Source organism: Diaporthe amygdali, assembly GCF_026229845.1.
Source record: "Diaporthe amygdali strain CAA958 chromosome Unknown NODE_27_length_698932_cov_65_101997, whole genome shotgun sequence".
Taxonomy (NCBI): domain Eukaryota; kingdom Fungi; phylum Ascomycota; class Sordariomycetes; order Diaporthales; family Diaporthaceae; genus Diaporthe; species Diaporthe amygdali.
The window spans coordinates 198,945-226,801 of NW_026517047.1; the positions used below are offsets into that span (position 1 = coordinate 198,945).

Here is a 27,857-nt window from a genome sequence, read left to right on the forward strand (position 1 = left end):
CCTGCACCTGCACCGTTTGCACTGGCCTGACTGGGGGGGGGGTGTCACTTGCACTTGCACTGGCACTTGCCATTGCACTTGCCCCATTCACGCCCCTTCTCCGCTGGTGTGGAGCCGGTTGGAGCATGCTCGCCCGCTCGCGACTTCCCTGTTGGATAATCGCTTAGGCGGGCAAGCATGGCAGGGCAGCATGATACAACATCGGCCGGACTGCTCGGCTGCTGATCAGGTCGACAGATTAACCATCACGGTGGCGTTGGGAGATATGGATGCTTGCTAAATGCTGCTACTACTTCTGCTGCTGCTACTGCTGCTGCAGTGATGTAACCCAAACCCCTCTCTCTTCCAAGTTCCTGCGCAGGCGGGCAGACGGGGCAGGGGGAGGATGAAAGGATGGATAATATGGTGTTCACGCGATCTCATCCGCCTGCACCCAGCAGACAACAGGACAGGACAGGACAGTATCCGTGACAAGGATGGGCTGTGTGGGGATGCGAGCAAGGCGATCGGGATCCCTGGGCAAGATGGACAAGGTTGACTTCGACTACTGTCTTGAAGACAACCTTCCAAGAACAGGAATAGAGACAGAAAGACAAAAAAGGACGGACAAAAAACTTACAGCTCGTGATAACGTCTAGTCTGCCCGCTCGCCATTCGGCAGCACCCTCACCCGGGCCCAGCGTTGCTATGGCCATGGCCATGATAATACCAAGGCGCTGGATACGGGAATACGAAGCTTCGACCTAGACACGGGGCACATTCCCGTCCAATGTGGCCCGTCCGCTCCTTGTTCGTGCCTTGACACGCTCAGCTCTCGAGTTGTGCCATGCTAGTATGCCAGGCCACACGACCTCTTGGCTTCATTTTCTCGCAATCTTGGAAGAGAGCCGCTGTTTGGCTAGCCTAACATCGGCGGCGTATTCTCTTCTTCGCACACAGTAGTCCCTGGGCATAGCCTTGACAATCTGTCATCCCTCCAGACTCGAACTGGACTGACTATATTGCTTGGGATCACGTCATCTGCAGCTGCAACTCGACATGGCCGCCTCCACCCCTCAGCACAGCAACATTAGACAGTCAGACAGATAGACAGACGGACAACATAGCACGGCTCAGAGGCTATGGAATATCCTGACAGCCCAGGGACTGTCCGGACAAACCGTCGCTGAGAAGCCCGGAAGAACAAACTCCAGCTACTCTGTGCCGACCAGGATCCAGACAGTAGTATGTCAGTTCTTTTCTGTTCTGTAATTAATTAATCAATATTGATGACATGCATGGGGAAAGACGTGCATTCCTCCAGGAGCCAATTTGGCTTTCACCAGCAAGCACCCCGGGCTCTCACAGCCGCCATCACCCATGGTCGCAGCCAACCTAAAGCCCATGAAGCTTAATTCCACCCAGCCATCCAGCCAGGCAGTCCTACCCACGAGGCCAATTTCGGCGGGTGATGTGCGAGCCCCTGCCAGATTGCCAGATTGCCAGCCTGCCAGACTGGCAAGGCCTATCTCCTTCCGTCGCCCATCCCACCGGAACCGATGCGACAAGATTAAATGAGAGAAATAAAACCGCCCCCTCGCTTCCCACCAACACTATGGAAAGCCCTTCCGGGTAGTCTCTGTGGGTATCCAAATCCTGGATCGATCGGACGGGCGAGTCAATGACAGCTGCTGCTCATGGAGCCGCCCAGCCGGCCGCTGGCTAGCTGCTGGCTGCTCCCTCTTCCAACCCCATTGATGGTCGGTGATTACCCGCCTGCGTGCCAGAGGATTACTCATGTGCAGAGCGGTGCACCAGTCCCCTCAAGGTTATTTTTAAACATCTTTGGAACCGACATCTGTGTGTTGTCCCAGCTGGCGGGAGAGCAACAGATGTCCATACATAGAACACAGCACGTACGGGCAGGTAAGGAGAACCTGGCATCGGTCTCGTGTCTCCACCTGAGCAGCTCCTCATGGGCTGGACGCAGCTCTCGTCCACCCAGGGTGCCAGGTGGCTTCTGCCGATGAGTAGCCGGCTCGGTTCGGTTCGGTTCGACAGGCTAGTCGTCCATTGGGGCTCGACACTCCTCTCTGATTCACACGTCAACATCCTCGAAAGGCCTGTTTCGATAAGAGCAGATCACTGATCGCTACTGTACCACCAGAATTTAAAGTTGACCCGCGAAAAGAAACGTTTCAGGGTCGTGTCTTGGCACGGATTAGCCTCACTAAACAGTCTCAAGTGCCGAACAAGAGCGGAGCACTGTCGCAGTAGCAAAACTGAGCTGTGGGACCACAGCCTCGCTGCCATTGGGCCGTTGGGCCTGTCTCTCGCTGGGGGTTGCCGCACCCACGCGCGAGTGCGATCGTTCCCGACCTAGTCTCCTTGCGGGCCAGCTTTGACTTGCCCAGTGCTTGCCTGGCCTTTCTTCAGCAGCTCAGGGGCACCACTCTCGATTCGGACCCATCTCGTTATGTGGGGGCCTGCCGTCTCGCCACCCGAGGTGGGTAGCCGCTCCGAGTTCCGCGACACCATTGCAAGAGAAAGGCTGTCTTTTACGTCTCAGGATCAACCTCAACTTCTCCCAGTTTGGTACTCGGACTGGAAAGAGAGACAGGGCCGCAGTTGTCCCTACCGGCATGATTCCAAGTCCCAGGCCGGAGCGGCGCAACTTTCTCCTTCTGACCATATATCATCGGAAGCATCACGGGAGCATTGTGAAGCATGGAGCAGTGCGACTGCATGGCATCGGATGAGTCTATAGTCAAGACCCGTTATGGCTGCTGGAGTAAGGCGCAGGTGTTGCCCGCGAGGACCAAGGCGTGCAAGGCAGTCCGACAGTCGACAAGTTCGGAAAAGCCGATGCTATTCTTGGCCCCTGCCGTGTGATGTTTCGCCTCCCCGCGACTCACACCATGGATGCTTGTCACTAGCCACGAACTCCTTCCTTGATTACTTGACTCTTGATGAACCCCTCACCAGTTCTCTTCTCTCTTCAGGGGGCGGGGCAAGCTTCAACCAGCCACATGTGACAGATGCGCGAGGATCCGACGATCTGTCTGGTGGGAATCTAGCACCGTCTCTGCCAAGACGTCACGATCGGGATACCGCGAGACATGTGCACTCTTTGCCTATCAAGGGCGTCGATCAAAGCTGCACGAAGCACGGAAGAGCACAAAAGAAGAAGGCTAGATGGGAACTACTGTGCTGCATGGTTACTCTCCCCCTCCACTAGCACAACGTCCAATCGATCGCCATCACGCTCACCTTATCGGGCCACCTATTCAGACGAACCAGTCTCCACAGCAGCAGAGGTCTCAAGTACGTCTCAAGCCCCGAACGGCCTAAGCTCGATTGGAAAGGTGACGGTTCTTCGAAACAGACGTGGTGCTACTGCTCGTCTGACATGGAGCACAGGACGACGGGATTGCTGTGATCGGTCCTGGTGAGAAGATGGTCTTGGCAAGACGTCGGCCGACTTTTGACAACCTCGTTGGGCACGGGAAGCAAGTCGCAATGCTAGACCGATTCGAAGTTGACAGCTCGGGACACCATGCCCCGACTGGCCTGCGGTCATCCCATCCTGACCTCTGTCCAATCACCCACGCCTCGCGAGCCTTGCCCCATATCTCTCAACTCCATCGCCATCAGTCTGGACCAGCGGCCTCCACGACGTACGTGCTCCGCTCAGTAAGACGTCAAGCGAACCACGATACCCATATGGCCATGGTTATACCCTTTCCTAGTGGCCATCGTGCCCCTGGTTTTCTACCCCGGTCCCGTGCTCAGCTTCAGCCGCAGTCGCAGTCCACTGACGCGTACGAACAGGCGAGGTTATGCAGCAGCGCATGAGTTCTAAGCGAAGAGGCCACCAGGAAGGCTAGCCGCCAGACGCGGGCCATTTGGGCAGTGAGCCTCGAGCTATTCCCTTGATCTCGTCGACAAAGACGCCCCCAATTGGTATGAGAAGTGCTTCAAGAGATACCTTTGCTCAACCTTCTCAAGCAGCCAGCCCTGGCGGATTTAAGGGGAACTGTCCCATGGCGAGATGCGTGGATCACATGAGGGAATGCTCCTGGGCATGGCCATGACAAGCAAGTGAGCCACAAGATGCCAATGGCTCTCTCATTCCATCCGGTGTACTGCCCAAGGATCGCCATGTGGGTTATCAACGACACCTGCATGGATGCTTGACGTAACGGATGCCGCGAATAAAGGATTGATGAACTACAGCAGTAGCTGTCACCGCCTATGCGATCATCATTGCCCTGGGACCCTCCTCCCGCCTACACCACGCACTCACACTCACATACATATACGCACATCCCTGCGGAGAAGGCAATTCATCTAGATCAGACGTTGACGTACATACAGCCGTTCATGGGTGAGGTGCTTGCTGGTTGCCTGTTTAGGTCTATGGGGGCTTACTTCATCCTGACCAGACCCTCGAATATATTGTCGCCACTCAGCTTGTCATGGATCAGGTCTGGCATGTTGATCCTCACGCATAAGAGAGCAACACTTTGTTCATGGCATGTTGGATAGACAATGGGGAGACAGCTATCGAGGAGTCTCGAGCGGCTGCTCCCTGCTCCTGTGCGAAGTTACGACGCAGATGGCCATTCAGGCTGTTTGGAGCATCCAAGTGGATGGGCGGAGGTGCCGGGGGTGGAGAGATGGTTTACGACGAAACACTCGACGACCATCTGGCTTGAGCTTGTTCTGCGCCAGGCTCCACCATGGGGAGCCTGACGGAGCGAGAATGATGGCCTATGTACGGCTTCCGCTCTAAGACCTTGGGTGGGAGGCGTTGGCGCCACGATGGCTGTCATCCTACCAGGGGAGAGTGCAAGCGATGGCATCCGTACGGCTTCTCCGCTGGCCCTCGTGTGGGAGGCCCTGATACCACGTTGGCCGTCCTATCCCGGAAACCATTTAGCTCCACCAACTTGGCTCACAACCCCTGGCTCACTACTTCACATGTCTCCGTCAACACTATGCCAAAGGGGACTGATTCACTTTCCAAGGCCTGGACATCTACCCACCCCGATGGAGTCAGCGTTCTTCTCGCCGAGGTTGATGGGTGGTAGTCGATACTACAGTATCGCAGATAAGTGGTATGTTCATGTCAGTGGGTGCTTTAGCTTTCGGTATACCCTGATGTAACATCCATATACCGCTCTTCCGTGGCTCTGGTGTCCGTTTTGTGACATGAGATTGCCACACCTACCCGGTTGAAGGTGCACAATCTTGGTCTTGTCGAGGATGGGGACGAGGACGAGGACGAAAGTGAGCGATGTGTCGGATGGTCTTGTCTAAAGGTGAATCAAGACAGCTTTTTACGTGCACGGGGTCTCGTGATCTTCGAGCACTGTCCGTCCTGGAGCACATCGGGACGGGCCGAGAGGATCAAGATGATCGAATCGTGTGTGGAGGGCATCCTTTGGGAGGGCTTCACTCTCTCTGTTCAATTTCACAATGCTGTCTTGGTCGAGGTGGCTTCATCATGCAGCGTTGAGTACTTGAAGACAACATGTCCCAAAAACCCCCGAGACATGATCTTTCGTATTCAATATAATACGTCGTATCAAACCGTGTCAGGACATCAAGGCATAGGAACCTCACGGATTGTGTTTGACTTCCGGTCCCAATGGTGTAAATGGAGCGCAGTCCTCACCGCTTCTGCCTTGGTTGTAACCGTTGAAGCTCCAGAATGACGAGATCGCCGCTGCGAAGTCAAGTAACTTCGATGGTGCATTCGTTAATCGCGTACCGCATCCAAAATACTACCTATAGAATACAACCTCGGAGGTTTCAACCCATGAGGGTGTTTAACTGTACTGGGGGGAGGGGGGTTTCTCGTCACCGTGGCTCAGGGTTCACAACCCTAAGAATTGCCTCGCTCCTTGATCGAGTTTGTCTACGATGGTTTATCCTCCACTGAACATCCCTCACACCAGACGCCACTGACGCGACTTCATTTGCTCCACTGTAGTGATTAAATTGTCTTTCCTTTTTTGTACGGAAGATCTACGTCCTGATCACTTTCGTGAAACGCACGCTTTAATCAAGCTCATTTTCGCGCCGAGCTCCGTCAGCCAGACTTTCTCGCTAGGCCCTTCAGCTTCAGCCGGGAGAGACGCATACACATCCGCATCCGCTTCTAACGATGCGCCTATGCAGCCAGCCTCGCTGCCGACTGGGCGCGGCTCTGCGCGTCGAACAGCTCATCCTCTCATGAACGCGCATACAAGCCGTCTGTCTTGTATCATGTTTCTCGTCATGGGGGCTCTCAACCTGAAGAAATTGTGCCAACTGGCCAAAGACTGTCTGCATCGGCCAAGCCGAACAGAAGAGCAGTCTGGATGATATGGCTGGCTGTGAGAGGCTCGTCTGACAGCACGATTGCTTTTCTTCAGCCATCAAACTTCAGCAAGCTCAGCAAGCTGCTTCTTCGTGCCAGCAATCACCCGCACCGAGATGGAGAGCATCACCCGAAAATGTCTCACCAATTCCACGTGCATCCTTCTCACTTGCGTGGACCCCCACCAAGCCGCCCCTGACATGAGCTGAAGAGGGCTTTCTCACCGCGTTATGCAGAGGCCCGGTTGCGTCTGTCACACTCAAGTCTGCAGTGCAGATGGCCCAGAAAACGCCAGAACATCCGGGGCCAACAGCAGTCGTGCCTCGTGAAGGTAAGCCGGCCGCGTTTATACATCTTTTGCGGATCATTGGATGCCGTTGTGCGCGCATTTCGAGGCTTCCCACACCACACCATACCCCACCCCCATTCCAGCCGGCTGTCTACGGCCCAGACAAACTGGTTCCTGCTGGCGGCAGCTCAGTGCTACTGGCTCCTGTGGCAAGCCTCGCTTTCCACAGCAGCGCACAGCAACGCACAGCAGCTGGAGTCGTGCATACCCACTAGACTGCAGTTTCAGCGCAGTGCTTCTGCGCACCAGATCGGACCATGCCACGCTGCCGCCAATGAATCCTGGCAACTTGGCAGCACCTCCCAGGGTGGTCAGCCAATTGCCGCCCATGTTTTTACACTTGTCCGCCGTGGTCCGCGACTTGGGCCTCATGGGGTCTCCGTCTTCACCTTGTACGACCTGGACACACTTACCTCTCCTTCACCTGAGTCAACATGGAGTCGACGCAACGTCAAGATAACGGCTTCATCAGTAGTTTTCCGACAGATCCGGCAACACAGTGAGTCCTAAGGGTTCACAAGCAAGCTGGGGGGGGGTGGTACCTCCACAGAGACCAACGTCGCTATCCGTTCTCCGCGAAGGCAGCCTTTTCCACTTCGGGTTTCGTTTCGTCGCTCCTCTGTGACGTCCTCACACGGCATTGCACATCTGCTACCCCATCCGGCGTTTAGCTTTGGAGGCGCCATGGGCCTCTGACTCGGGGGTGGCCTGCCCCTCATCGTGAGATGCAGTCGACCACCGAAGCAGCTTGCACTCATCTATTTAGTCTGCTAGAAGAGCAAGTGGATGGCTAAAAAGGCATTTTGCGCGCATGTCGCGTTGGCCTTTAAACACGTTTTACGGGATTCGCAGTTCTCGGTGTGCATCTTCTGGCCAGAAATCTCCCCTGAAGCAGGGCGAGAAGTGGCTTGCGGAAAGTGACAACCTGCATGGCTGTTCTCGCTACATGGAGGGCCGGCCGAGAATATGGTTCGCCGGCTGCAGCTCGGCGGGTGGCCCTGCCCACGCTCGGATTGCACTACCCTCCTGCAGGACGCAGAGAGACGCAGAGGCGAGGCTCTCTCCAATTGATCAATGGCAGTTGCCTGTCTCGAGTGCCTAGTTTCTCCCCACCAAGATTGTATTGGCGCCTAGGCAGCGCAAATCGATCGTTCAGGTCGTTGGAGAGACACAGTTCCATGAGACCCTGTGCGGCTCCATCCTGCAGTCCGGACAGATCTAACGACACCATTCGTCATCCTCCATCCTCCATTTCGACGTCAGTACACAAGATGTCGCTTAATCGCTTAAACACTTCTCGTACCTGCCCTGGTCGAGTCTACAGGCTGTGCGCCCCCGTGCCACGCCAGAGCTGCACATCAGATGCAACAACGAGGCAAAGTTGCCCTGCTACTTTGTCAGTTGCCTACATTTGCCGTCAGCAAGGCCTCTGACTGTTTGCTTACCCTGTCACTTCGGATCTGCAAGTGCAGAAGAAGAAAAGTGTCGTCCAGAAGCTGCCATGTTCTTACTGTACACCCACGAGTGGGTGTAGGAGAGGATCTACACACATATAATTCTGTGTCCCCGCCACCCTCGAGGGCTGGCCCCCAGGACGCCCTTCCCTTTCGTCCCACGTCGCCTCGTCTCGTCTCGCCCCTTCTATATGCACTTTCCTCTGCGAGCTCGGTGACATCGGTGCTTGGACTCGACAGCTCTGCGGCCAAGCTTCAACCAAGTAGCATTGATCCCCGCAACGCAAGGGCTTGTTTCTGACGCTCCCCTGTGTCATCACCGTCGCTTGCCTTTGAACGGCGTCAGGCGTCGATCCTTCCCCGGTCATCTCGTCGCCCAGTCCAGTGGACTTCACCTTCTGGTAGATCCATACCTCTTGGGCGAATTGCTCAACTTTGCCTCATCTCACAAAGCTTACACCGGCATACCATCGACACCGCATACAAGATGTCTGTCTACTCCCGACGTTCCTCGTCCTCTTCATCAGGCCGATCAAACGCCTCCACTATCACAGTGAAATCGGCCGACCTCAACGTCCCTCGCAGCAAGTCTCTCTCAGTCGTCACCTACCTTGCTGGGGGCGACCCCCGTAAGCACAAGAATCTCCGCCGGCAGAAGACTACCACTGAGTACGAGAACGGCACCTACGAGACCACCTCGCAGTTTTTCTGGGTGCGGGACCCCTACGCGTCCACTTACTACTGGGACGGTGATTATGACGACTTCGACGACCGCTCGAGCGTCTACAGCGGCAGCTCAGGCGGCAGCTCACGACGCAGCAAGCGCAGCGGGCACAAAGCCCGAGCGGTGCACACCGCGGTACCGGTGCAGCCGAGACCGCCCCCTCAGCACCCAATGGGCATGCCGGGGCCGGGGATGGGAATGGGCATGGGGATGCCGCCGGGAATGCCACCTCACATGGGCGGACACCCACATCCGATGATGAGAGGTGGCGGCGGCCCGCCTCCGGTCCAAGTCATGGACGACCTGGATGACGACGATGCCAGCTCCAGCTATAGCGGGAGCAGCTACATGAGCGGGAGCTCTTACCACTCACACGCGATGCCACCGCCACACCCTATGGGCGCCATGCCGCATATGCCGCCCCCGCCGGTGCACATGGGCCACGGGCCCATGGGTGGCGGCCCGCCGATGATGAGCGGTGCCGGTGGTCACATGCCGCCGCCGCGCTCACATCACGGTGAGGACAATGGTGGCGACTTCGAATTCATTCAGATTTCATGAGTGCATGATAAGACACGTGTGATGATGAGCGTATGATTGATTCATATGGGCAAATTGATGATACATTTCTTCTTCGTCCAAAACGGGTTGGAGTTGTTTGGGAGTGACTGACTCACGTTCAGTACTGCTATCATTGAAACAGATTTGCCAGACAAGTCGAATGGGTATTTAACTGACCTCTGGCGTTTTCCGTGCTCGGCATTATCAGGAGGTTTGGACGGTACTCCTGGGTGGGCGGTTGGTTTAATTTGATTCCAGAGCGATGTACATCATGACTTCTACTTATGAGCTCGACCGAAAATACTAAGCACGCTTGAATGACTACATTAATTAATCTGATGTCTTTGGAAAGATTTGCAAGTCGTCATCGAACATATCCTCTCCCGAGTTCAACGTACTTTTTCATATGCAGGTACCACAGCGAAATTGACCCCCCCCCCTAAGATCCTAAATAGCAACCCATGAGGAGAACGCCTCTCCTCGCTCGGTGCCTCCCTCGGACACAATGTCCAACAGCCACAGGTCTCGAGTCCGAGTCGCCGTGTAGCGTCTGCTGAAAGCCCTCGCACCGGCCGAGTCATTCGTCCATCGCTCCCATCGGCCGATGGAGGCCAGTATCACCGTCTTGTATGCTATGTGGTGGTCCGTTGGGCACCGACGTCGTGCCCATGTCCACTCCTCGCTGTCCCGGCATGAACCGATATGCGGCCCCTCTGTAGCGTGAGGAGGACCGCGCAGCAGCACACATCTACACGTGTCGAGTTGGTGTTGCGTGCCTTGGGTTGGAGAGCTCGGCAGATTGCGTCGAGGACTTGTACTGGTGGTTTCTGTTGTGCCTAGGTATACATGATGGGTATGGGAAGGCGCCGAGAGGGGTGTGTGTATTTGTGCGCACAAGTGGGCGTGGTGCATTGCATCGCTGGATGTTGTGGTATAGGTTCGAGCGTCGAATTTTATCTTCCAATGTACACATCTAATGTATCTCTCTGGAATTATCTACCATACTCTAAACCTTTGAATGCAGACCACTCATAACTTCGGCTTGAGCGGGCTCATCGTCCCGTCCCTCCTCCTGTTCGCCTCGGGACCGACGCTCTTGACAAGCGCCATGAAGTCGTCGTCCATCATGGTCTTGGTCCTCTCGTCCGTGCCCTCCACCCACCGCCTGTACTCGTCCTCCTCCCTCCTCCACCGCTCCATCTCCCCGCTGATGAACTCGGCCGCCCCCGCCGCGACCTCCGCCGGCTTCTCCATCGCCACCAGGTGGCCCGTCCCCTCGACCACGAGCTCCTTGACCCGGCCCGCCCTCGCGCCCCCGCTCCCGCCCACGCCGTACCCCGTCATCTCCATCTTCTCCTTGCGCACCTCGGGCGTGCACACCACGCTGTCCTTCCCCGCCACCCACAGCACCCCGGGCCGCAGCTCGGGCAGCCGCCGCGCCGTCGTGGGCGTCGGCGGCTGGTAGAACGGGAAGTTGGGGTAGTTCTCGATGTCATCCGTCGCGTCGGCGATCAGGAACCTGTCGAAGGCCCTCTCGCCCGTGGCCGGGTCGCGCGGGCCCTGGTGCGTGGGGCGGTAGTACGTCAGGCACTCCATGTGCTTGGTGGTAGTCAGCGTGACCTCGCCGCCCCGGGCGTCGGGGTGCAGCCTCGTCGGGCAGTCGCGGAAGCCGAACGCCACGAGGCGGTCGACGGCGCGCGGGTCCCACGAGGCGTAGAACTTGTTCTTCCGCACGCCGCGCTCGGCCTCGGCGCGGCTGGGCCAGACGTCCCTCCGGCCGGCGGACGCGCGCAGGGTGCCGAAGCCGTAGAGGGGCCCGGCGCCGTGCTCGAGCGTCAGGACCGGGTCGACCATGACGAGGGCGCTGAACAGGCGCGGGTGCATCAGGCTCACGTTGGCGATGATGTTGCCGCCGAACGAGTGGCCCACGCCGACGAGCGGCCGCGGCATCTGCGCGCGGAACACGTTGGTCAGGTGCAGCAGGTCGCGCGCGTGGTCCAGCCACGACGGGTCGTTGCCCAGCCGCGCCTCGTTCAGCACCCCGCTTGCGCCCTGCCAGGCTATGTCGGCCATCCAGATGGCGCGGATGTTGAGGCCTTTTTGGCGGATGGCTTGGAGGAGGTCCTCCCATAGGGGTTCGTATAGTTCCTGTGTTTGTTCATTGTGGTATTAGTTGGTCTTGTTGTAAGCGCTTGGGTGGTTAATAGTGGATACGCGGTCGGTAAGTGAGTGAGTAAGTGAGTGGATTTACCTTGACGAAGCCATTAGCATGAGAGGCGATGATGGTTATGTCTCCTGGCTTTGGGTTTCGGTTGTCCTTTGGGATGTATTGTTTTACTGCGAGCTGGAGCACTTCCTCTTGTGAGTGCGCCGTTGCTCGAGGGTATTCTCGGATGTGTTGAGCGTCCACAACATGCTCCTTGATGTCGAATATAGTGGACATTATGTCGCCTCTTGAGCGATGTACTTGTTGCGACAGTGAGCCGTCCTCCTTTGCGTCCTCTGATCCTATTCTCTGTTCTGTATATGATGAGTCTAAAGGGTCACTTCTGTATATACATCTCTTGATCAAGTTCGCAAATATGAAGGAAGATCACCAGAGATAATAATATCAGTCTTGTCAACGACGAGTAGTGTCATGTTCTCGGTACTTTGTCTACACCCCGGCAAGTGAGTTGCGAAGAGCCGTTTACCTCGGCGCAATCGAACCCCACGGGGACGGGAAGGGAAGCCCAGTTTGGGTTGATGGACGGCCATCCCCCCCTCCGGTCCCCCCTTCCGCCAAGTTCAGGGTTACAAACCCTCCCCAGGCACGTTCTCAATTCACTAGACTACTGTACGTAGACTACCTCGGGGCCTCGAGATTCCAGGGGTGAGCTGTCGCAGCTGAGAGCTGAAGCTGCCGTCTCAGAATAGCCCATGACATCACCCCCTGGGCTCCCCAATTCCCCGAGAATTGGGGCTCCCCGAAAAGAGAAGCCCAAGGCCCAAGCCCAAGGCCCAAAGGCATGCGAACGAGATTAAGTGCAATGAAACTACAACCAGCTAAAAAGGCGTTCAGACGCTTCACATTTCGCTGATGTACCAGCTTGCACCCACAATGGGTACTCAGACATTAGACCTCCTTAAATGATAACCACGGCCTGTTCCACGCTCTGAGCCATCTGCTGCTCCTTGGCCCCTTTACGTGACTGACACCAATTAGCCCACCGAGCGAACCTCATATACTACTACTACTGCTGTAACTGACTGCTCCAGAGCGAGCTCGACCAGCCGCGCTGGGCTGTTGACCAGGTCGTCACCATGAATAAGATGAACACGGCCACTGTTGGGCTGGCAGTAACACCCACCGTGCTCTCGACATTTGTATCACATGTATGTTTGCCGCGTGTGTGACAAGAAGCCAAGCAAGGAGGAAGAGGAAGAGGACAATGGCCAAGAGCACCGCATAAGGAGACCAGCATCGATCGAGCTTGCTAACATGGCCGACCCGGGCAGTTCCTCAACCGCAAGCCTCTCCACCAACGCCCGACGGCCCATCTCTCCTACGATGAGGGCCTGCACCTCATCCGTTCATTCCTGCAATACGTCTCACACCACACCGTCGAGGAGCTGCAAGCCTTCACAGCCCAATGGGTGCCGCATCCGCAATGGATCAAGGTCGACAACGTCGCCGTCCCTGCCGAGCAGCTCGAGCACGCCGCCCGCCTCCTCGAAGCCCAGCTCGGCCCAGAGGGCGTCCGCAAGATTGGCGGGCGCAAGTGGTGGCAATGGCGGAAGCCCGATCCCGGCACCCTGCAGGCCGAGTGGATAGAGATGCGTTCAGACTACAACGAGCGGAAGAAGAACAAGGACGCCGGCAGGCGGGTCATGCTGTACGTCCACGGCGGCGCCTACTTCTTCGGAAGCGTCGACATGCACCGCTACCAGATGCAAAGGCATGCGCGGAAGCTCAAGGCCAGGATATTCGCCCCGGATTACAGGCTGTCACCTCAGTTCCCCTTCCCTTGTGGTCTGCAGGACTGCCTGGCCGCGTACCTGTACCTTCTCACTGTGCAGGATCCTGAGACAATCGTTCTGGCGGGGGATTCAGCTGGAGGTGGGATGGTGTTGTCCATGATGGTCACTCTGAGGGATCAGGGCTTGCCGCTCCCTGCTGGTGCCGTGCTGATGAGCCCTTGGTGTGATCTGACGCACTCCTTCCCATCTGTGGCCGCCGACGCTCCTTTCGATTACATTCCGCAGTCTGGGTTCCACCACAAGCCCTCCCCGGCATGGCCACCCCCCGACGATGATGAATTGAACGAGCTGAAGAAGCTGGCTTTGTTGGAGAAACAAAAGAAACAGTGTATGTGTGGAATATCAAGCTGGTGTGGCATGAATAGGGCTGACTTTGACTCAAGCTTCAACGCAAGGCAAGGAACCGGAATCAGAACAGACTACGCCGACAACTACAGATATTGCTGAAGCTTCCGGAACACATCTCTCTCTCGTTATGGATGGCGAGACAGTGGAGATCAAGGAACAAATACAGGTAGGCTTACCTATATTCATGTTGCTGGGATCGTGTCTAATTACCTACAGATGTACGCAACCAATGAGCTCTTATCACATCCTCTTGTCAGTCCGATCATGCAGGCGAGTCTTGGAGGGCTGCCTCCTCTTCTAGTTATGGTCGGGGGCGGAGAGATTCTCCGAGATGAGCAGATATATCTCGCTCACAAGTGCGCCAACCCTTCCAAATACCCACCGCCAGAGTCGACTTTAGACGACAGAGGTCGGGCTCAGATCAAACAGTACAAGCCTACGGACGTGCAGCTTCAGGTTTGGGACGACCTGTGTCACGTCGCCCCAACGCTCAGCTTCACCAAGCCGGCAAAGTACATGTACCGTTCCGTTGCCCAATTCAGTGCCTGGGCACTGGCGAGAGCACAAAAGCGGGATATCGATATCTTGGATGACGACGACATTTCGGTTATTTCTACCTCAAGCTCCGACTCGGATAAGGAAGAGGTCACAAAGGTAGGGTGTCCACTCATTCTTGATCAGTACGATCATCCAGCTAACGCGTTATCCAACAGCGAGATGAGGAAGCCGCCATGCAGGAATCCAAAGGCCAAGTTGGCAAGGCTGGTGATGTGCTGCCACCTTTCAAGAGCCACATGATCCGGCAGCGAGTGACGCGGCACGGCGTCATCTTCCCCCTGGCTCCCGCTTCTGAGCTTCCCGGCTGTACGATGCCGAGGGAGCTCGTCGGTGTTGTCAAAGAAGGGACCGTGAAGAAATGGCTCAAACAGAAGAAAGAATGGGACCACCGCTACGCGTCCACCAAGAAGAAAGTTCATAAGAAGTTCGTGCGGGACTTAGTCGTCGGATACGAGGGCTTCGGCGATGGAGAGCTGCCGCCTCCCAGCGCACTCGCAGGCAGGAGGAAGAAGGGCGACAAGGAGGTGACGGGTGTGGCCAAGCGCGCCAAGAGTTTGGGACTGGCTATGTGGTCTGGATGGGGATCAAAGCACGACAAGATGACCATGGACCGGGAGGAAAAGGCGGAGAAAGACGGTCCTGCCGTGGAGTTCACGTCTGCAGACGCGACGGAAGGCGAAGGCGCACGATCATTCTCGGAGATTGGAAGGCAGGGTACCGCGGCACCGACCTCACCGCCTGGGAGCCCGAGAAGCCGTTCTAGGAGAGTGACCGTGAGGGACCAAAGGCAAACAGAAGAGGACGATGTTGACGAGAACACGAGCGTTGCTGAGCTCCTGGCCAAGAGAGAAGATAAGGAGGCGAGGAAACCGGTGCCACTGCTGCTCACCCCGGATTATACTCCGGATGTAACGGTCGGCTCAACGGGGAAGCGGCCCTACGTGGACGGCATAGCAGCGCCATTCAGCATAAAGAAGGAGGCGGACACGGCGAGCATGATGACACTGACGAGTTACATAACGCAGGGCGGCGGGCCCACATCGCCCAGGCTCTCCTCGTCTCGGCCCATGACGCCTAATACGCTAGCGGACAGGACAAGCAAGGACCTGGGCGAGCTGGAGAAGCGCAACTCGAGCGTCAACGGCGACCACGACGAGCACGCTGGCAAAGACGTCGTGCCCGCGCACGTCGACGGCGCCACGCCCGCGTTCCAGACTCCCGCGATGGAGAGGCCGCCCCTGGAGACGTTCAGCACTGCCGCCGAGAACCTGCCGAAGGCGAAGGAGCCGTATAGCCCGAGTGATGTTGATTGAGAACAGGTTGTCTGAGTGGGGAATTTGTCAAAAGTGGTGGTTTGGATAGTACATATATCAAAAACTAAGTAGTATTTGGTACCACAATATATATAGTGTGCCTGATGAAATAAAACTCTTTCAAAAGCCTTTGAACGGAAAAGACGGAGAAACTCGTGTGCTTGTGCCAAGTATGCCATGCCAGAAACAATGACGGACTGCAAAACTAGTGTCGGTGTCGAATCCGAAAATTGCATGCGTCTGTCTACGTACATGTCTAAAAGTCAAGCACCATACTGTGTATCTATGCAGAAGCACTTTCCCATAACTTTACTATATAAGTAAACATTCCGCAAGGGGTGGGTTAGTATACGGCCCAAATAGTTTCGGTCTACCCGGTAAGATCAACTCACTACCATTGGCGATTGTCGAACCTATGGAGGAGCGATTGTTCGAGAAAAAGTAGGTTCATCGTAGCAGGTAGGAGGTATTAAATGCACCATCCAGTGGATTACTACTTGCGCAAGTTGGGACAACTCTATTATGTAAGCAAGGGCTTGTTTATGCAAAAGAATAAGTTGACCGCGCCAGACTGGAGAGCGAATATTTATGCATATATGTATGACATATACTTAGCAGGACCGGTAGCATAGAGGCTTCAGTGAAAGCTTCCCGGGGCTCTACCATTCAAGAAGAGTGAAGCTCGATTTCGTCTTCTTGATGTTAAGCTACCATTGATATGAGGTCCTATGACCTTTTCAAATCGTGTTGTTCACTTTAGTTCGCGGCTGGTATCAATCGACTACAAACATCTGCAAACCCCTTCCTGATTGAGGGTCCCAAAAAATATCTCACCAATAGGCGGAGAAATCCTTGTTGATTGGCTTTTTGATGCGAATTTGTCCAAGGGTCAGTGAGGCTGGAACGGGTGTGTTGCACAACGTTGATTTGCAATTGGATTCAATTCCCAGCTACCTAGGTAGGCCTGTCCTGCTGCCTAACATTTCCCCTCCCTATTATCTTTGAGGCGTGAGGCCCACGCTTCTCTGCCCTCGTCTTTTAGATATGTCTGGCCAAGATTTGGTATTTTAAATACTAGTCATTGAACTGGGCTCTTGTGCATCTGTCATGATGAAAATTCTAGATTGGGTTGCAGAAACAGTTCAACTTGTTCGCGCTTTCACTCCATTCCGTCTGTCCGCTGCATTCCGGCTTAATTGTACTCACCATCAACACTAGAGACAACCATACAGAAATCATGGAAGAAATTCTCAATTGTGATTCTAATTTCTGATCGTTCGTCACAGTAACCGCCTCACTATCTAGGCATTACTGCCACCGATAGTCCTCTTCATTATTCATCCTTTGTGCTCAATCAATTACCTCAGTGTGTGTGAAGTCCTGTCTCAAATCGAGACCAATTCATTAGTCTGCGAGACATTAACATCGAGACCTGAATGGGAATTCAATGGCATGCGTACCCGGGTTCAAATCATATATTTAATCTGCCTCTTGACGAAGCGAAACGCAAACTCTGAGCTAAATACGCAGCCATTGAGATACCCTTGTGATATAGTATTTAGTATGAACAGAAGTTTTCTTAATAGTAATTGCACATTCGCTTCCTTAGGCACGCATTTTGTTTTCATAATATTTATTTTCTTTTAGAAATATGATACATCTACATATAACGCACCAGGAAACTTCCCTTACCCGCTATGGAAGTAGTTTGAATTACCTGAACTAAGGCACATGATATAAGAGAGCCAATATCTTTCTGGGACGTGGACTTTTCAATGATATGCACAGTCTTGCTCAGACCAATTGCCTTTTTTCTTCTCCTCTGCCACATTAAGCAATCTGTCTCGGCAGATGATCTATACGCAGGATTATCAAGGATTGTGTAAATTCTATTGAGTATCTCGGTCTTTGCCCGATACAAAGCTTCCTTCCAGGTACAATACACTCTACAGCAATAATTATGTACTTAGATAATTACTAGTCTATGGTTGCTCTATGAGTTTACACCAGGAAGCTCGCTCGCTGGCGCCTTGTAATTACCTTCCACTTCCGCGCTGTAGCCGCCGTGACTCCCTGGGTATGTATAAGGGGTCCCAGATGTTCCCTGCAGCCGTGGATCATTGTGCATAGACACCTCTGGTGCAACTTGCGCCTTTTTTTGAATCTTTTTCGACCGGCGCATCATGAAAAGACCCGCAGCAAAAGTTGCAAGGCCAATGACCCCAAGCCCGACCCCGACCCCGATACCAACCGCGTCGCCAGTGCTAAGTGACCCATCATCTGAAGGGCACGAAGATGTGCTGGCTTCCGGGGATGGCTCAGAGCTACCGGTCTCCTCGGCGAAAATCCAGCCGTTGATATGGACGGCTATCACTGAAGTGGTTGTGTTGGTCGTCACAGTAGTGGGGCTCCATTCCTTCTGATCGTTGCTAGTTTGAACAGTGAGAACGACACCTGAGTCTACCTGACTATAGCATTCCCCAGGATTTCCGAATGTTTGCCAGGTCTTGAACGTATACCCTCTGAGACGGATGTCAGCACAGCCAGCACATCATGTGAAGTGACGTTGACCTACGATGGACAACAAGCCACCCTGGTGCGAGACTCATCTTCGATGTGAGTAGCGACCACGCTGTAGGCTTCGGGACAAGTGAGTGGCCCAATTGATACGACCGTCTCGGTGTTGGGACCTAGCCAGTTTTGGTTCCACCAGGTGGTAACGGCCTCAGGCAGACAGCGAAAGTTCTGATCTACGCTGATCCCGTAGCCAGGATCCCAACCGACAATTGAAGTACCCGCAGGATTCCACCTCCAGAAGGCTGAAGTGCATTGTTCTCCATGTAGACTGTAGGGGGTAACGAGTGGGATCCAGGAAGTAACAGTCCCTGCACTGGAATCAGGCGGCCTGTAGACCTTCGCGTCAAGCGCTGTTGACGACATACTTTGAAAAAGAAAGTCGAACCACCTAGTGATGACGATTCATTGCGGAGGGACACAGGCCGGCACCAGCCTGGCAGGCTCGCACTTGCGTATGGCACCCTCTTAACAAGAGAGCAATTCTTACTGTTTCGCAAGAAATTTCAGCTCGGACTATGTAAGAAGCTGGGCATGCAGATTAAGGATGCAGTGCACGGTCTCGACGAACCAGGCTTTCTTTCGATGCTGCACACCATTCCGAAAGGATTCTTGGAGCCGCAGCGAGAGTCAGAATATAACACACATTCACGGTTGCACAGCCGCCGCCACCAAAGCGCCCGTCGACTCCATTCGCCGTGAGCGCCTAGAGCAGTGTAAGACCAGCCCCCACGACCGCTACTCTCACGCCCATAGGGCGATAAAGGCTCGCAGAGCGTGGATGAGCCTGAGGGGCAAGATGGGTGCCGCAGTGTGGAGAGACCCGTACGTTGAGAACGCGAGGTTTGGTATTTGATATTGAGCAATGCAATTTCACGTAAGCGAGAGACAGATTATCATGTCTGCCGGGTTCCTGAGACAATAGCCAAGTTGATATAAAGTATTCGTTGTGAATGAACATTTACCTACAAAATGGTATGTGTAGTTGAGTCGTAGACCGTGCTATAGCCAAGAATACATCCACCTTTGTCAAAACCTACCCGCCACCTCCACCAGAAGCGAAGTCACCACTGATAAATACCACAAGGACGGCAGAATATGCCGCGCACGCGCCAAAAATCTCCGACCGGCTGGCAGTCGTCATTACCGCCAAAGATCCTGCGAAAATCACTGTGAACATCGCAATCAAAGCCAACGTCAGAGACGGCTGCGACTTAGACGTGTTGTAGAGCGTATAGATGGGAACAAAGAGCAGGATGGCTGCCGCTAGAGTAGTGATGAAAGAGGCGGTGAGCCTGACCCGCTCATAGGAATAGTACTTCATCTGGGCGGGCGAGAGGTGGGATATGGTCGGTTGAGGTCGCCCTGCGTGATGGAGAGGGAGTAAAGGCGGTGGTTTCGTTCTGAATATTCGTGGGAGTCGTGTTCGTAGCAAGTTGGTGAGGACGTCGGGCTCAGTTGGTTTTGATAGAGATACATAGTCCGAAGCCCGGATTTGCGACTCGCTCATGTTGAGCGGATAAAGTGAGGAGCTGGCTCCAGAGAGGATAGAGTAAGCTGCTGAACCATTGACGATGCCAGCGGGAGTTGACCGTATCGACCCGTGAAAATAGCGAGACATCGCCTTCATTGTCTGTGTGGACGGGGCTGGCATGGAAAGCAGAGTCGATTGCTGTATCAAGGCTTCACGGTAATCTTTCAGAGTCGTGCGTATTCTCATGGCGAGGTCCATTCTCTTCTCCCACCGCTGGTTAGCATGACTGAGACTATCGGTTGCGGACCCCTGAGCCGGTAAGGTGTAGGGAAGCCCGATGGCGGCATGCTGAAAAGTATTCCAGTCTTGAGCGCAATCTCGGATCATGTCGCGATGCTCTTCTCCACTATCACCAGTGCTGTCGACAATTATCCTGTCATGGATATCAAATTCATCTTGCTCGGCTTGAAGTTGGGATAGCTGGCTCTGATAATATATCAGATCCCGAATAGCGAGTTTATCGAAGCGCCTATAAATAAGGGGACTGTGATCCGTATCACTGGCCATAAAGTTGGCCAATGATCCGAATCCGGAGACATAGTCATAGCGTGGCGCCCCCTTTTCTTCCGATGGGTTCATAATAATTATGTGGCTGTCGTCAACAAAGAAATGTCAAACGATCTCTTCTTTGCGAAGACTCAAATATTGACTCAGTCGCAGATTGCTTCTGTTGAGAATGGCTCTCCGTCTCTCTGGGAAAGCGCTTCGTCCTCGTCGCTTACCTACGTGTAAGACGCCACACCAGGATCAAGGCTGCTGAGAAACTGCATTAGCGGAGGCGCAAGAACAAATAGAACACAAGCACGTACGCACCCAGAACTGCACTTGTGCCCGACCAAAGAGCACGTAAATAGCCTTATGAATGGTTGTACGGAGGCCTCATGTGGAATCCTCTGGCAAGCTTTCGATTCTGCAACCAATCTGATGAAAGCCTATGACACTTTCAATCAAAAGCACCATACACTCCGAACGAGCGTATGGCACTCACCACCAAGGTCATATACAACAATTCGGTCAACACTTCATCATTGATTGCTAACATTTTCCATATTCTTATTGCAGAATGTCTTCGAGAAGGTCGGACTACCAAAATTACGACAACATGGAGTTCGATGATACCGAAGGACCTTGTGTTTTGTACGTAAGGAATTCTTTGCTACCTTCTCAAACCTTCCTGCTTCGATCGATGGCCAGAATTCTGCAATGGATATCCTACGAGATTTTCGAGGAGGGGGGGGGGGTTTGGCCCAGATACTAAGTCAACTTACAACTCGGTCTATCTCATGAAGCCAAAGGCAGTCATGAACCAAGCTGAAGACGAGGCGGACGATTAAGCTTCTGATTCCCTCGAAATACTCAAACCCGCAGACGAAGAGTGCGTTCTTGTATTGAAGCTGACATTGCTTTCAACCGAAGACACGCCACATCATCCTCACAACCATATGCGCCCTCAAAACGTGCAAGTCTACCTAACAGTCAGACTGTCCACGAATTTGGCCACGGTCACATAGCGGCTCCTTGCACGTGCTGTAGTTCCGACAACCCATGCATAGCTCAGGAACAACTTGTGACCACCGTGGATAGCGGGTCAGATATCGATGAGGTCTGTCTGTATTATGCGAACCGTGGCAGATGGCAGACAGACTCGCTCTTCGATGATGAAGCTTATGTGATGCTGGCGAACAACGAGCTGGTCGAGCTCGCAGGATACGATGAGACACTGCTGGGCATCCGAGGGGGCTGCATGCAGGAACGATTTTACTACCCCGATGGCCCTTTATGCGACGTGATGCTAGGCAATCCCACCATCGCTACAGTCGATTGCTTCAACGAATTCAAGGAATCCCATGTGGATTCCTTCCACATGATACAGTGGGTTGAGAAGATTGACTCCATCGAGCAGGAAACCAAACAGATCTTGGCTGGTAGCTCCGGTCCTCCTTTAGCCAGAGGTCCAACAAGCGGTCCAAGGAAGACGAGCTGGAGGTCTCGCTTCGGCAAAGAGTTCAGGGAGGAGACTAGCTCAGTTGATAAGCGCGGCAAGTCCATTTTTGTCTGACTAGTTGTGAGATAGTTTGCTAATATTAGACGGTAGACATCGTGGATCGACTCCGGCACATGCGCGAAGACATGGAAGTTTGCTCGGCGAACTGGAGAAGGTCTGCCAAGGCAGAATTGTTGACAGTAACCGGCGACGACCTCGCCCGTCGAAAGGCAGAATTCGACAAACGCAAGAAACAGAACAATCAAATCCGGGAAAACCTTCAATCACACATAGAAAGGCTTGAGAAGCCAACCAGTGGTTCTGGTCACTGACCGGCGCCGACATTCACTCAGCCGGGCAATCTTACACCGTCAACCTAATGCTGAAGGACATTTTGCGATACAACGTATTCACTCTTGAGAATTATCCCCCTTTGTTGACGGCGCATATTTGATGGAGGAATCACTGAAATTTTTCCATGAACGCCTTGGCACAGGCTTCGGAGATGTATTTTGAAATGCTGATGAACTTTGAAACTTTTGTTATTTTGCAAGCCATAAGCGGCTCTACCCAAGAGGATGAACCTCTTCTTGTTAAACAGGTCATAGGCTTGCATCAGAATCCTGCCTACCAAACCTAGAAACTTGGCTCATAACGAATGAACACACCAGGAAGGCGGCAAACAAGTTTCACGGGTGATATGATCACTCTATGGGGTCTTTTAAAAGACGGAGATGCACCAAGTGCACTACTCCCGTAATGCCTAGGATATTTGTCAAATATGGATGGTTACCTTCGGTTCGGGATAAAAGGCACTCTTGTTTGGCTGTAGTCTGCCCATGTAGCTTACACGCCCTGAGAAAGTGATGATGGTCCACAATAGTGATACATGAATCCTCCCGATCGCCTGGGAAATCTTCTGGCTACCGCTGCATATGCACTGAGATCTTGATCTTGATCTTGTATCACTATCGCAGAGCTGTTGAAACTCTGTCAATTATTTTCTAAAGTAAGCCTACATATTGAAGCAAGCGAGTGCGAAGCCTGTGCAGTCGAGGGCAGACGTCGACGAGCGTGATGTAGTAGAGCAAGGCAAACGACGCGTGGAGGGGCAGTGACGTATCCGCGACCACCATGCAACCATAGATTCCGGCTCTCAAGCACATCTGTCTTGAGTATTATGGCATTGTACGTGCGGTTCCGGGGCGATACCCCCTCCTGATAACGACACGGGCCTCTTCCCCATTTCGTTTACGCATCATATCAGGCGAGCCTCGACTCGTGGTTCTATCTAGATTTACATGAGGATCAGTGGAGCTAGCTCCTTTATATTGACTCATTATGTTGGTAAAGGAAGGCCTACAATCCTGGAGCCGTGTGATTCTCCCATAAAATCTTCGTTCTGGGCGGTCTGGGGGAGACATCCGCAGGCAGTAACTGCTCTAATGTGACCCTCGTTAGCCTGATACAATATGCTGAGGGCTCACTGTCTATTTGCAAACAGTAAACTTATTCGACATGAGGATAGTGATATCATTCGCTTTGATCAATCAAGTCAAAGTCTGCTACTTGTTCGCATTGCTAAGCTGAGGTCTCCATCAAGTGGACGTTAGCCATGACGACTCACATACATATACTCTGGGGATAATGGGTGGAACCCTGCACCATAATTTATCTGCTATAATTAAGGACGCTGAATGATAGCAGTGTATCCGAACAGGTACAGGAGGAGTAGGCTTACGGGGGTCCACTGGGTATGTCCATGAGCCACGTTGAGATCGCGGCCAGATCTAAATCCCCATATTGGAATTCGAATGTTGTAAGAAATGTCCATCTTTTTTTCAATAGATGGCGAGTCAGTATCGTGGTATTGCAGAAGAATGGAGCTTGCGAGAATGAATCCCAGAGAGTCTTGTGCTGTCTTCGGTTTGTGCAGCACAAGTGCCGAAATAAATGCGTATGCCTTGTGGAGATGTTGATTGTTGCATGTGATCACCAACTGGAAGACATGCTTTGTTCTGTATCAGAGATGTTTCTACTCGGAATAACAAAGACGCGAAGAACTATTTCACACATGATGCTATTCACGTTTGCATTTCTGGCCTGTATGACATGCCTACGTTATCAAAAAAAGTACACAGGTCTGAGCCGGAACTTTTTGAGTGATGGCCTGTCTGTCAGCACGATGGGCATTCTGAGATATGAAATTGCCACTAGATCACCACTTTTGAGGACCACTTTAATGTTGTGCATGGAATAACAATGGACTTCATCCCGTCTACCGACATCAAGACTTCGGCCCCAATGAGCCCTTGATGGTGGTCTAGACGGGGGGACAGACCGGAGCATCCCGGGACTTTAATTTCCAGGCTGCCCCGAGTCTTCCACGGCTCATCCCTGGCACTGGCCTCCTGGCCTTTGGTCTTGCTCATCCCCCTCTTGTTTATGCTCACATGTTGCAACCAAGGCAATTGCTTGATGGGATGGAATTTATCACAGGATCCAATGAAATCTGGGGTGTTCAATACCGACGTAGCCTAATTGATGCCTGTTTGATGTGGCAGTTGTGGGTGGAACAAACATGTCAGTCATGCCAGTCAGTGCCCAGTGACGATCAGGGGGGTACTTTTGGCGGATCAAAAGTTCCTTGGCCCCCATTGACGGCTGCCACGCAGGGCGACAAGCACATTGTAGCGTGGCAAGTTGTAAGTGCGATCTACTGAACCTTGGAATTCCCGCAGGGTCTGGAGCCCCCGAGATGTGCCTGTAAAGTTCAACCTTGGGACTTGACTTCATCAGCAGCTAGCAAACCATTTGGCCCTTTGTTAGCCCATCTTTTTTTTTCATTTCACTTGACTTGGGCACGACACTGGCAGCTGATTTGATCTTGGTGCAAATCATTGCACCGTCTTTCTCTCTCACACACATTCCCATCCCTTTGCAACTCGGTCTGCGCTACAATAGACTGTCCAACAAGTAGATGACCAACCACCTTCAGTAATAGTTGATTTCACCACTAGACCACTTTCATCCCCCATTTGTTTGGTGCACAGCCCTCCAAAGTGAAGTTGTGTTTCGGGTTAGCCACGATACTCAGTCCCGGCTTGACCCACGTCTCTGCCTGCTCTTCACTCTTCCGTCTCCCGTCGTCGTCAACGACAACACTTCAGAGCCATCAAAGCGACTTCATCCCCACGCACTTCCTTCTTCCCACATTTCTTTGTCCAGATCCTCCCATCTTCAAATTTCCCCACTTCTCTCCCTTCCGTCAGTCGTCTTCACCCGCTACCACAGTTTTGTTACCCCATCGCTGTGCCCCGGCGACGGCAGTCATGGGCAATCTCAAGCCCAAAACGGGAGTTTCTCAGAACACGCGTCCCCGTTCTGTCAAATCAAACAAGCAACCTATCGCGACCGTCTCTGAGGTCAACGATAATATTGACGAAAAGTACGCTATGGACGACCTGCAGGAAGACATCGAGCACGGTGTTGCCCACCCCGTCAGCGCCATGGCTGAGCTCGAGGAACGCGTCAATGACCTCGACAATGCTTGGGAGTCCGAGTCGCTGCTTGCTGACATGCTCGAGGGCCTCTCTGATGAGAACATTACTGACGGTAAGCACTCTTATTATTGATTCTATCCAACGCAGTTTCCACCTCTTTTTCTGGCATCTCTTTAACCCTCCTCCCTGGATTGAATTTGATGACACTGGTGACAGGTGAAATTGGGAGCTAACTGTACCTTTTCTCTTTAGACCCTGAGTATTGTACCCCAGAGGAAGCCGTTAGTTACCGTCAGCTTCTTCGCACCTTGGGGCCAGAAGAGCTCATCAACCGCACAATCAGCGCTGGCCTCATCACCGCCAAGAAGCTTCTCAGTGCCTTTGATGTGCGGCCACCAGGTCTCGAGGGCCAGCCTGACTCGGTCTACTTCGACCTCTTGATACTTGCCTTCAGCCGCGAGCTCTCGAAGAGAGCCAAGCTGCAGCAGTACAACACTGTCGATGATGCTGTCGCCCTTCTCAAGAAGTCTAAGAACATCATCGTCCTCACTGGCGCTGGCATTTCTACCTCACTGGGAATCCCAGATTTCCGTTCCAAAGGCACTGGTCTCTATTCCAAGCTAGAGCACCTCGGCCTGAACGACCCCCAAGAAGTCTTTGACATCAGTCTCTTCAAAGAAGACCCAAGCATCTTCTTCTCTGTGGCTCGGGACATCATGGTTGAGACTGAGCGGTTCTCACCGACGCACGCCTTCATCGCGCTACTTCAAAAACACGGGAAGCTACTCACCAACTACTCTCAAAACATCGACAATCTCGAGTCCAAGGCAGGCATTCACCCCAGCAAACTCATCCAATGGTAAGTCACACTCCGGACTAATCCACTGCCGCACCTCAATAGCATGTCGTGCTGGCATGCATATATGACCCATACCTACCCTCATGATGCAATCTTCATCTCATCTCAAATAAGCTGGCTGCTAACACACCACAGCCACGGCTCCTTCGCAACCGCAACATGCTTCACCTGCTACTACCAAGTGCCAGGCGACGAAATACTTGGTGACATCAAGGCTGGTAAAATCCCCAGATGCCCCAAGTGTGGCATCCCCCGCCGCGGCACCAAGAACAGCCGCAAGCGGAAGCTGGCCAAGGACGGCACCAGCAGCCGGCCGCGGCGGAGGCCTGGCGACTACGACAGCGCCAGCGACTCGGAGTACGACATGCCGTCCAAGGGCGGCATCATGAAGCCTGACATCACCTTCTTCGGCGAGGCGCTTCCGGACGAGTTCTCCAGCCGCCTGGTCGACCACGACCGCGACAAGACCGACCTGGTCGTCGTCATCGGCACCAGCCTCAAGGTCGCCCCCGTCAGCGAGCTGGTCCCCTTCCTTTACCCGCACATTCCGCAGATCTACATCAGTCGGACGCCCGTTAATCACCACAACTTCGACATTGACCTTCTTGGTGACTGCGACGTCGTCGTCGCCGAATTGTGCCGTCGCGCCGGCTGGGACCTGGACCACGAGATGGTCCCCAAGGATCAGGTCGTCGACATTGCCACCGAGTCGGGCTGGAATAGCAGACATATCTTCACCGAAAGACGACCCGCCGGTGATGAGATCGACAATGTCAATACTGTACCACTAGAAGCAAATGGGAGCGAGAACGCTACTCATACTTCTACGCCCGCGCGCAGCGACGAAGACCACGCTGGTGACTCCAAGAGCAGCAGTAGCAACGAAGACGGTGGGAAGTCAACTCGGAGGCGAAGAAAGGCGAGGACGGCACTGCCCACGCAGGCACCCAGCAACTTGACTCCTTCGAACCCGGGCCCCAGCCTCGCCAGCAGAACCCGCAAGAGTCGAGCCACTGAAGAGGACGAGGCCGAATACACCGGCAATTGAAGAGTCGAGCACCTTTGGTCTGAGGCTTCAATATCCGGCCCACTTTCAGAGCAAGAGTCACTCTAGTCACAGTCGGCATGGCCTTGTCACAGGTCTGGGCGGCTAATTGGCTACGTGGGCGCCTGAACTTGGCGAGCTTGGCCGATCATTTCAGCTCTGGTTGTCGTGGTCGATCATCACCTCTGATGTACGTCAACAGGTGAATGAACTTCCGTCATCATTCACTACCCTGTTCTCGCGCAATCAAGTGCACCAGACAGTTATCAAACCAGTTTGGTTTGCAGCCCTGTGCTGCTCGGTGACGGAGCATGCACATAATTGAGGAGGTTCCTAACGTACGCGTAAGGCGTTTCAACCTATGTTGAAGGAACCACGACATTCCCGCCAGACATGGAAAACGGCTGGAATTTCAATCACTGCTACCCAGTAAAAAGTGTTTTATTTTTCTTGACTCCCGCCTTCGGCTTCTCTCTTATTCCTTTTGATATCACTTACCACGCGGCGTTCAAAGAGAAAGGTCCTTGTGTTTTTCAACTGTTTATTAAACACACGGTACACCTTGTCGCGTAATATTTCGATCAACGATCGGCTCGTTTCCTTGCCTTTATTTTTGATACACATGGTAAAAATAACGGAGGAGCACAGGCGTTTCAGGGTGATAAGGGGGTAGGGGTCTGTAGGG

The 27,857-nt window shown here is 53.5% G+C and overlaps 8 protein-coding genes across 8 annotated transcripts; 5 read left to right on the forward strand and 3 right to left on the reverse strand.

Annotated features, from left to right (window-relative positions):
• Positions 1-3,535: 3,535 nt before the first annotated feature.
• On the forward strand, positions 3,536-3,841 carry J7T55_000592 (uncharacterized protein; the record flags this gene model as incomplete). Its single annotated transcript, XM_053131518.1, has 2 exons — positions 3,536-3,656; positions 3,729-3,841. 2 exons carry the CDS (start codon positions 3,536-3,538, stop codon positions 3,839-3,841), a joined length of 234 nt encoding a protein of 77 aa, XP_052990323.1.
• Positions 3,842-8,636: 4,795 nt separating this feature from the next.
• Positions 8,637-9,434, forward strand: J7T55_000593 (uncharacterized protein; the record flags this gene model as incomplete). The annotated part of the gene is made up of 1 exon (XM_053131519.1): positions 8,637-9,434. The coding sequence occupies one exon, from the start codon at positions 8,637-8,639 to the stop codon at positions 9,432-9,434; it is 798 nt and encodes a 265-aa protein (XP_052990324.1).
• Positions 9,435-10,463: 1,029 nt separating this feature from the next.
• Positions 10,464-11,877, reverse strand: J7T55_000594 (uncharacterized protein; the record flags this gene model as incomplete). Its single annotated transcript, XM_053131520.1, has 2 exons — positions 10,464-11,582; positions 11,686-11,877. The coding sequence occupies 2 exons, from the start codon at positions 11,875-11,877 to the stop codon at positions 10,464-10,466; spliced, it is 1,311 nt and encodes a 436-aa protein (XP_052990325.1).
• Positions 11,878-12,737: 860 nt separating this feature from the next.
• J7T55_000595 (uncharacterized protein) lies at positions 12,738-15,673 on the forward strand (the record flags this gene model as incomplete). Its single annotated transcript, XM_053131521.1, has 5 exons — positions 12,738-12,809; positions 12,933-13,782; positions 13,850-13,968; positions 14,019-14,456; positions 14,516-15,673. The coding sequence occupies 5 exons, from the start codon at positions 12,738-12,740 to the stop codon at positions 15,671-15,673; spliced, it is 2,637 nt and encodes an 878-aa protein (XP_052990326.1).
• A 1,993-nt stretch (positions 15,674-17,666) lies between these two features.
• Positions 17,667-18,613, reverse strand: J7T55_000596 (uncharacterized protein; the record flags this gene model as incomplete). The annotated part of the gene is made up of 2 exons (XM_053131522.1): positions 17,667-18,195; positions 18,249-18,613. The coding sequence occupies 2 exons, from the start codon at positions 18,611-18,613 to the stop codon at positions 17,667-17,669; spliced, it is 894 nt and encodes a 297-aa protein (XP_052990327.1).
• Positions 18,614-19,283: 670 nt separating this feature from the next.
• Positions 19,284-20,360, reverse strand: J7T55_000597 (uncharacterized protein; the record flags this gene model as incomplete). Its single annotated transcript, XM_053131523.1, has 1 exon — positions 19,284-20,360. The coding sequence occupies one exon, from the start codon at positions 20,358-20,360 to the stop codon at positions 19,284-19,286; it is 1,077 nt and encodes a 358-aa protein (XP_052990328.1).
• Positions 20,361-20,883: 523 nt separating this feature from the next.
• Positions 20,884-21,840, forward strand: J7T55_000598 (uncharacterized protein; the record flags this gene model as incomplete). The annotated part of the gene is made up of 2 exons (XM_053131525.1): positions 20,884-20,918; positions 21,198-21,840. 2 exons carry the CDS (start codon positions 20,884-20,886, stop codon positions 21,838-21,840), a joined length of 678 nt encoding a protein of 225 aa, XP_052990329.1.
• A 3,257-nt stretch (positions 21,841-25,097) lies between these two features.
• On the forward strand, positions 25,098-27,175 carry J7T55_000599 (sir2-like protein; the record flags this gene model as incomplete). Its single annotated transcript, XM_053131526.1, has 3 exons — positions 25,098-25,380; positions 25,521-26,127; positions 26,263-27,175. 3 exons carry the CDS (start codon positions 25,098-25,100, stop codon positions 27,173-27,175), a joined length of 1,803 nt encoding a protein of 600 aa, XP_052990330.1.
• Positions 27,176-27,857: the final 682 nt, after the last annotated feature.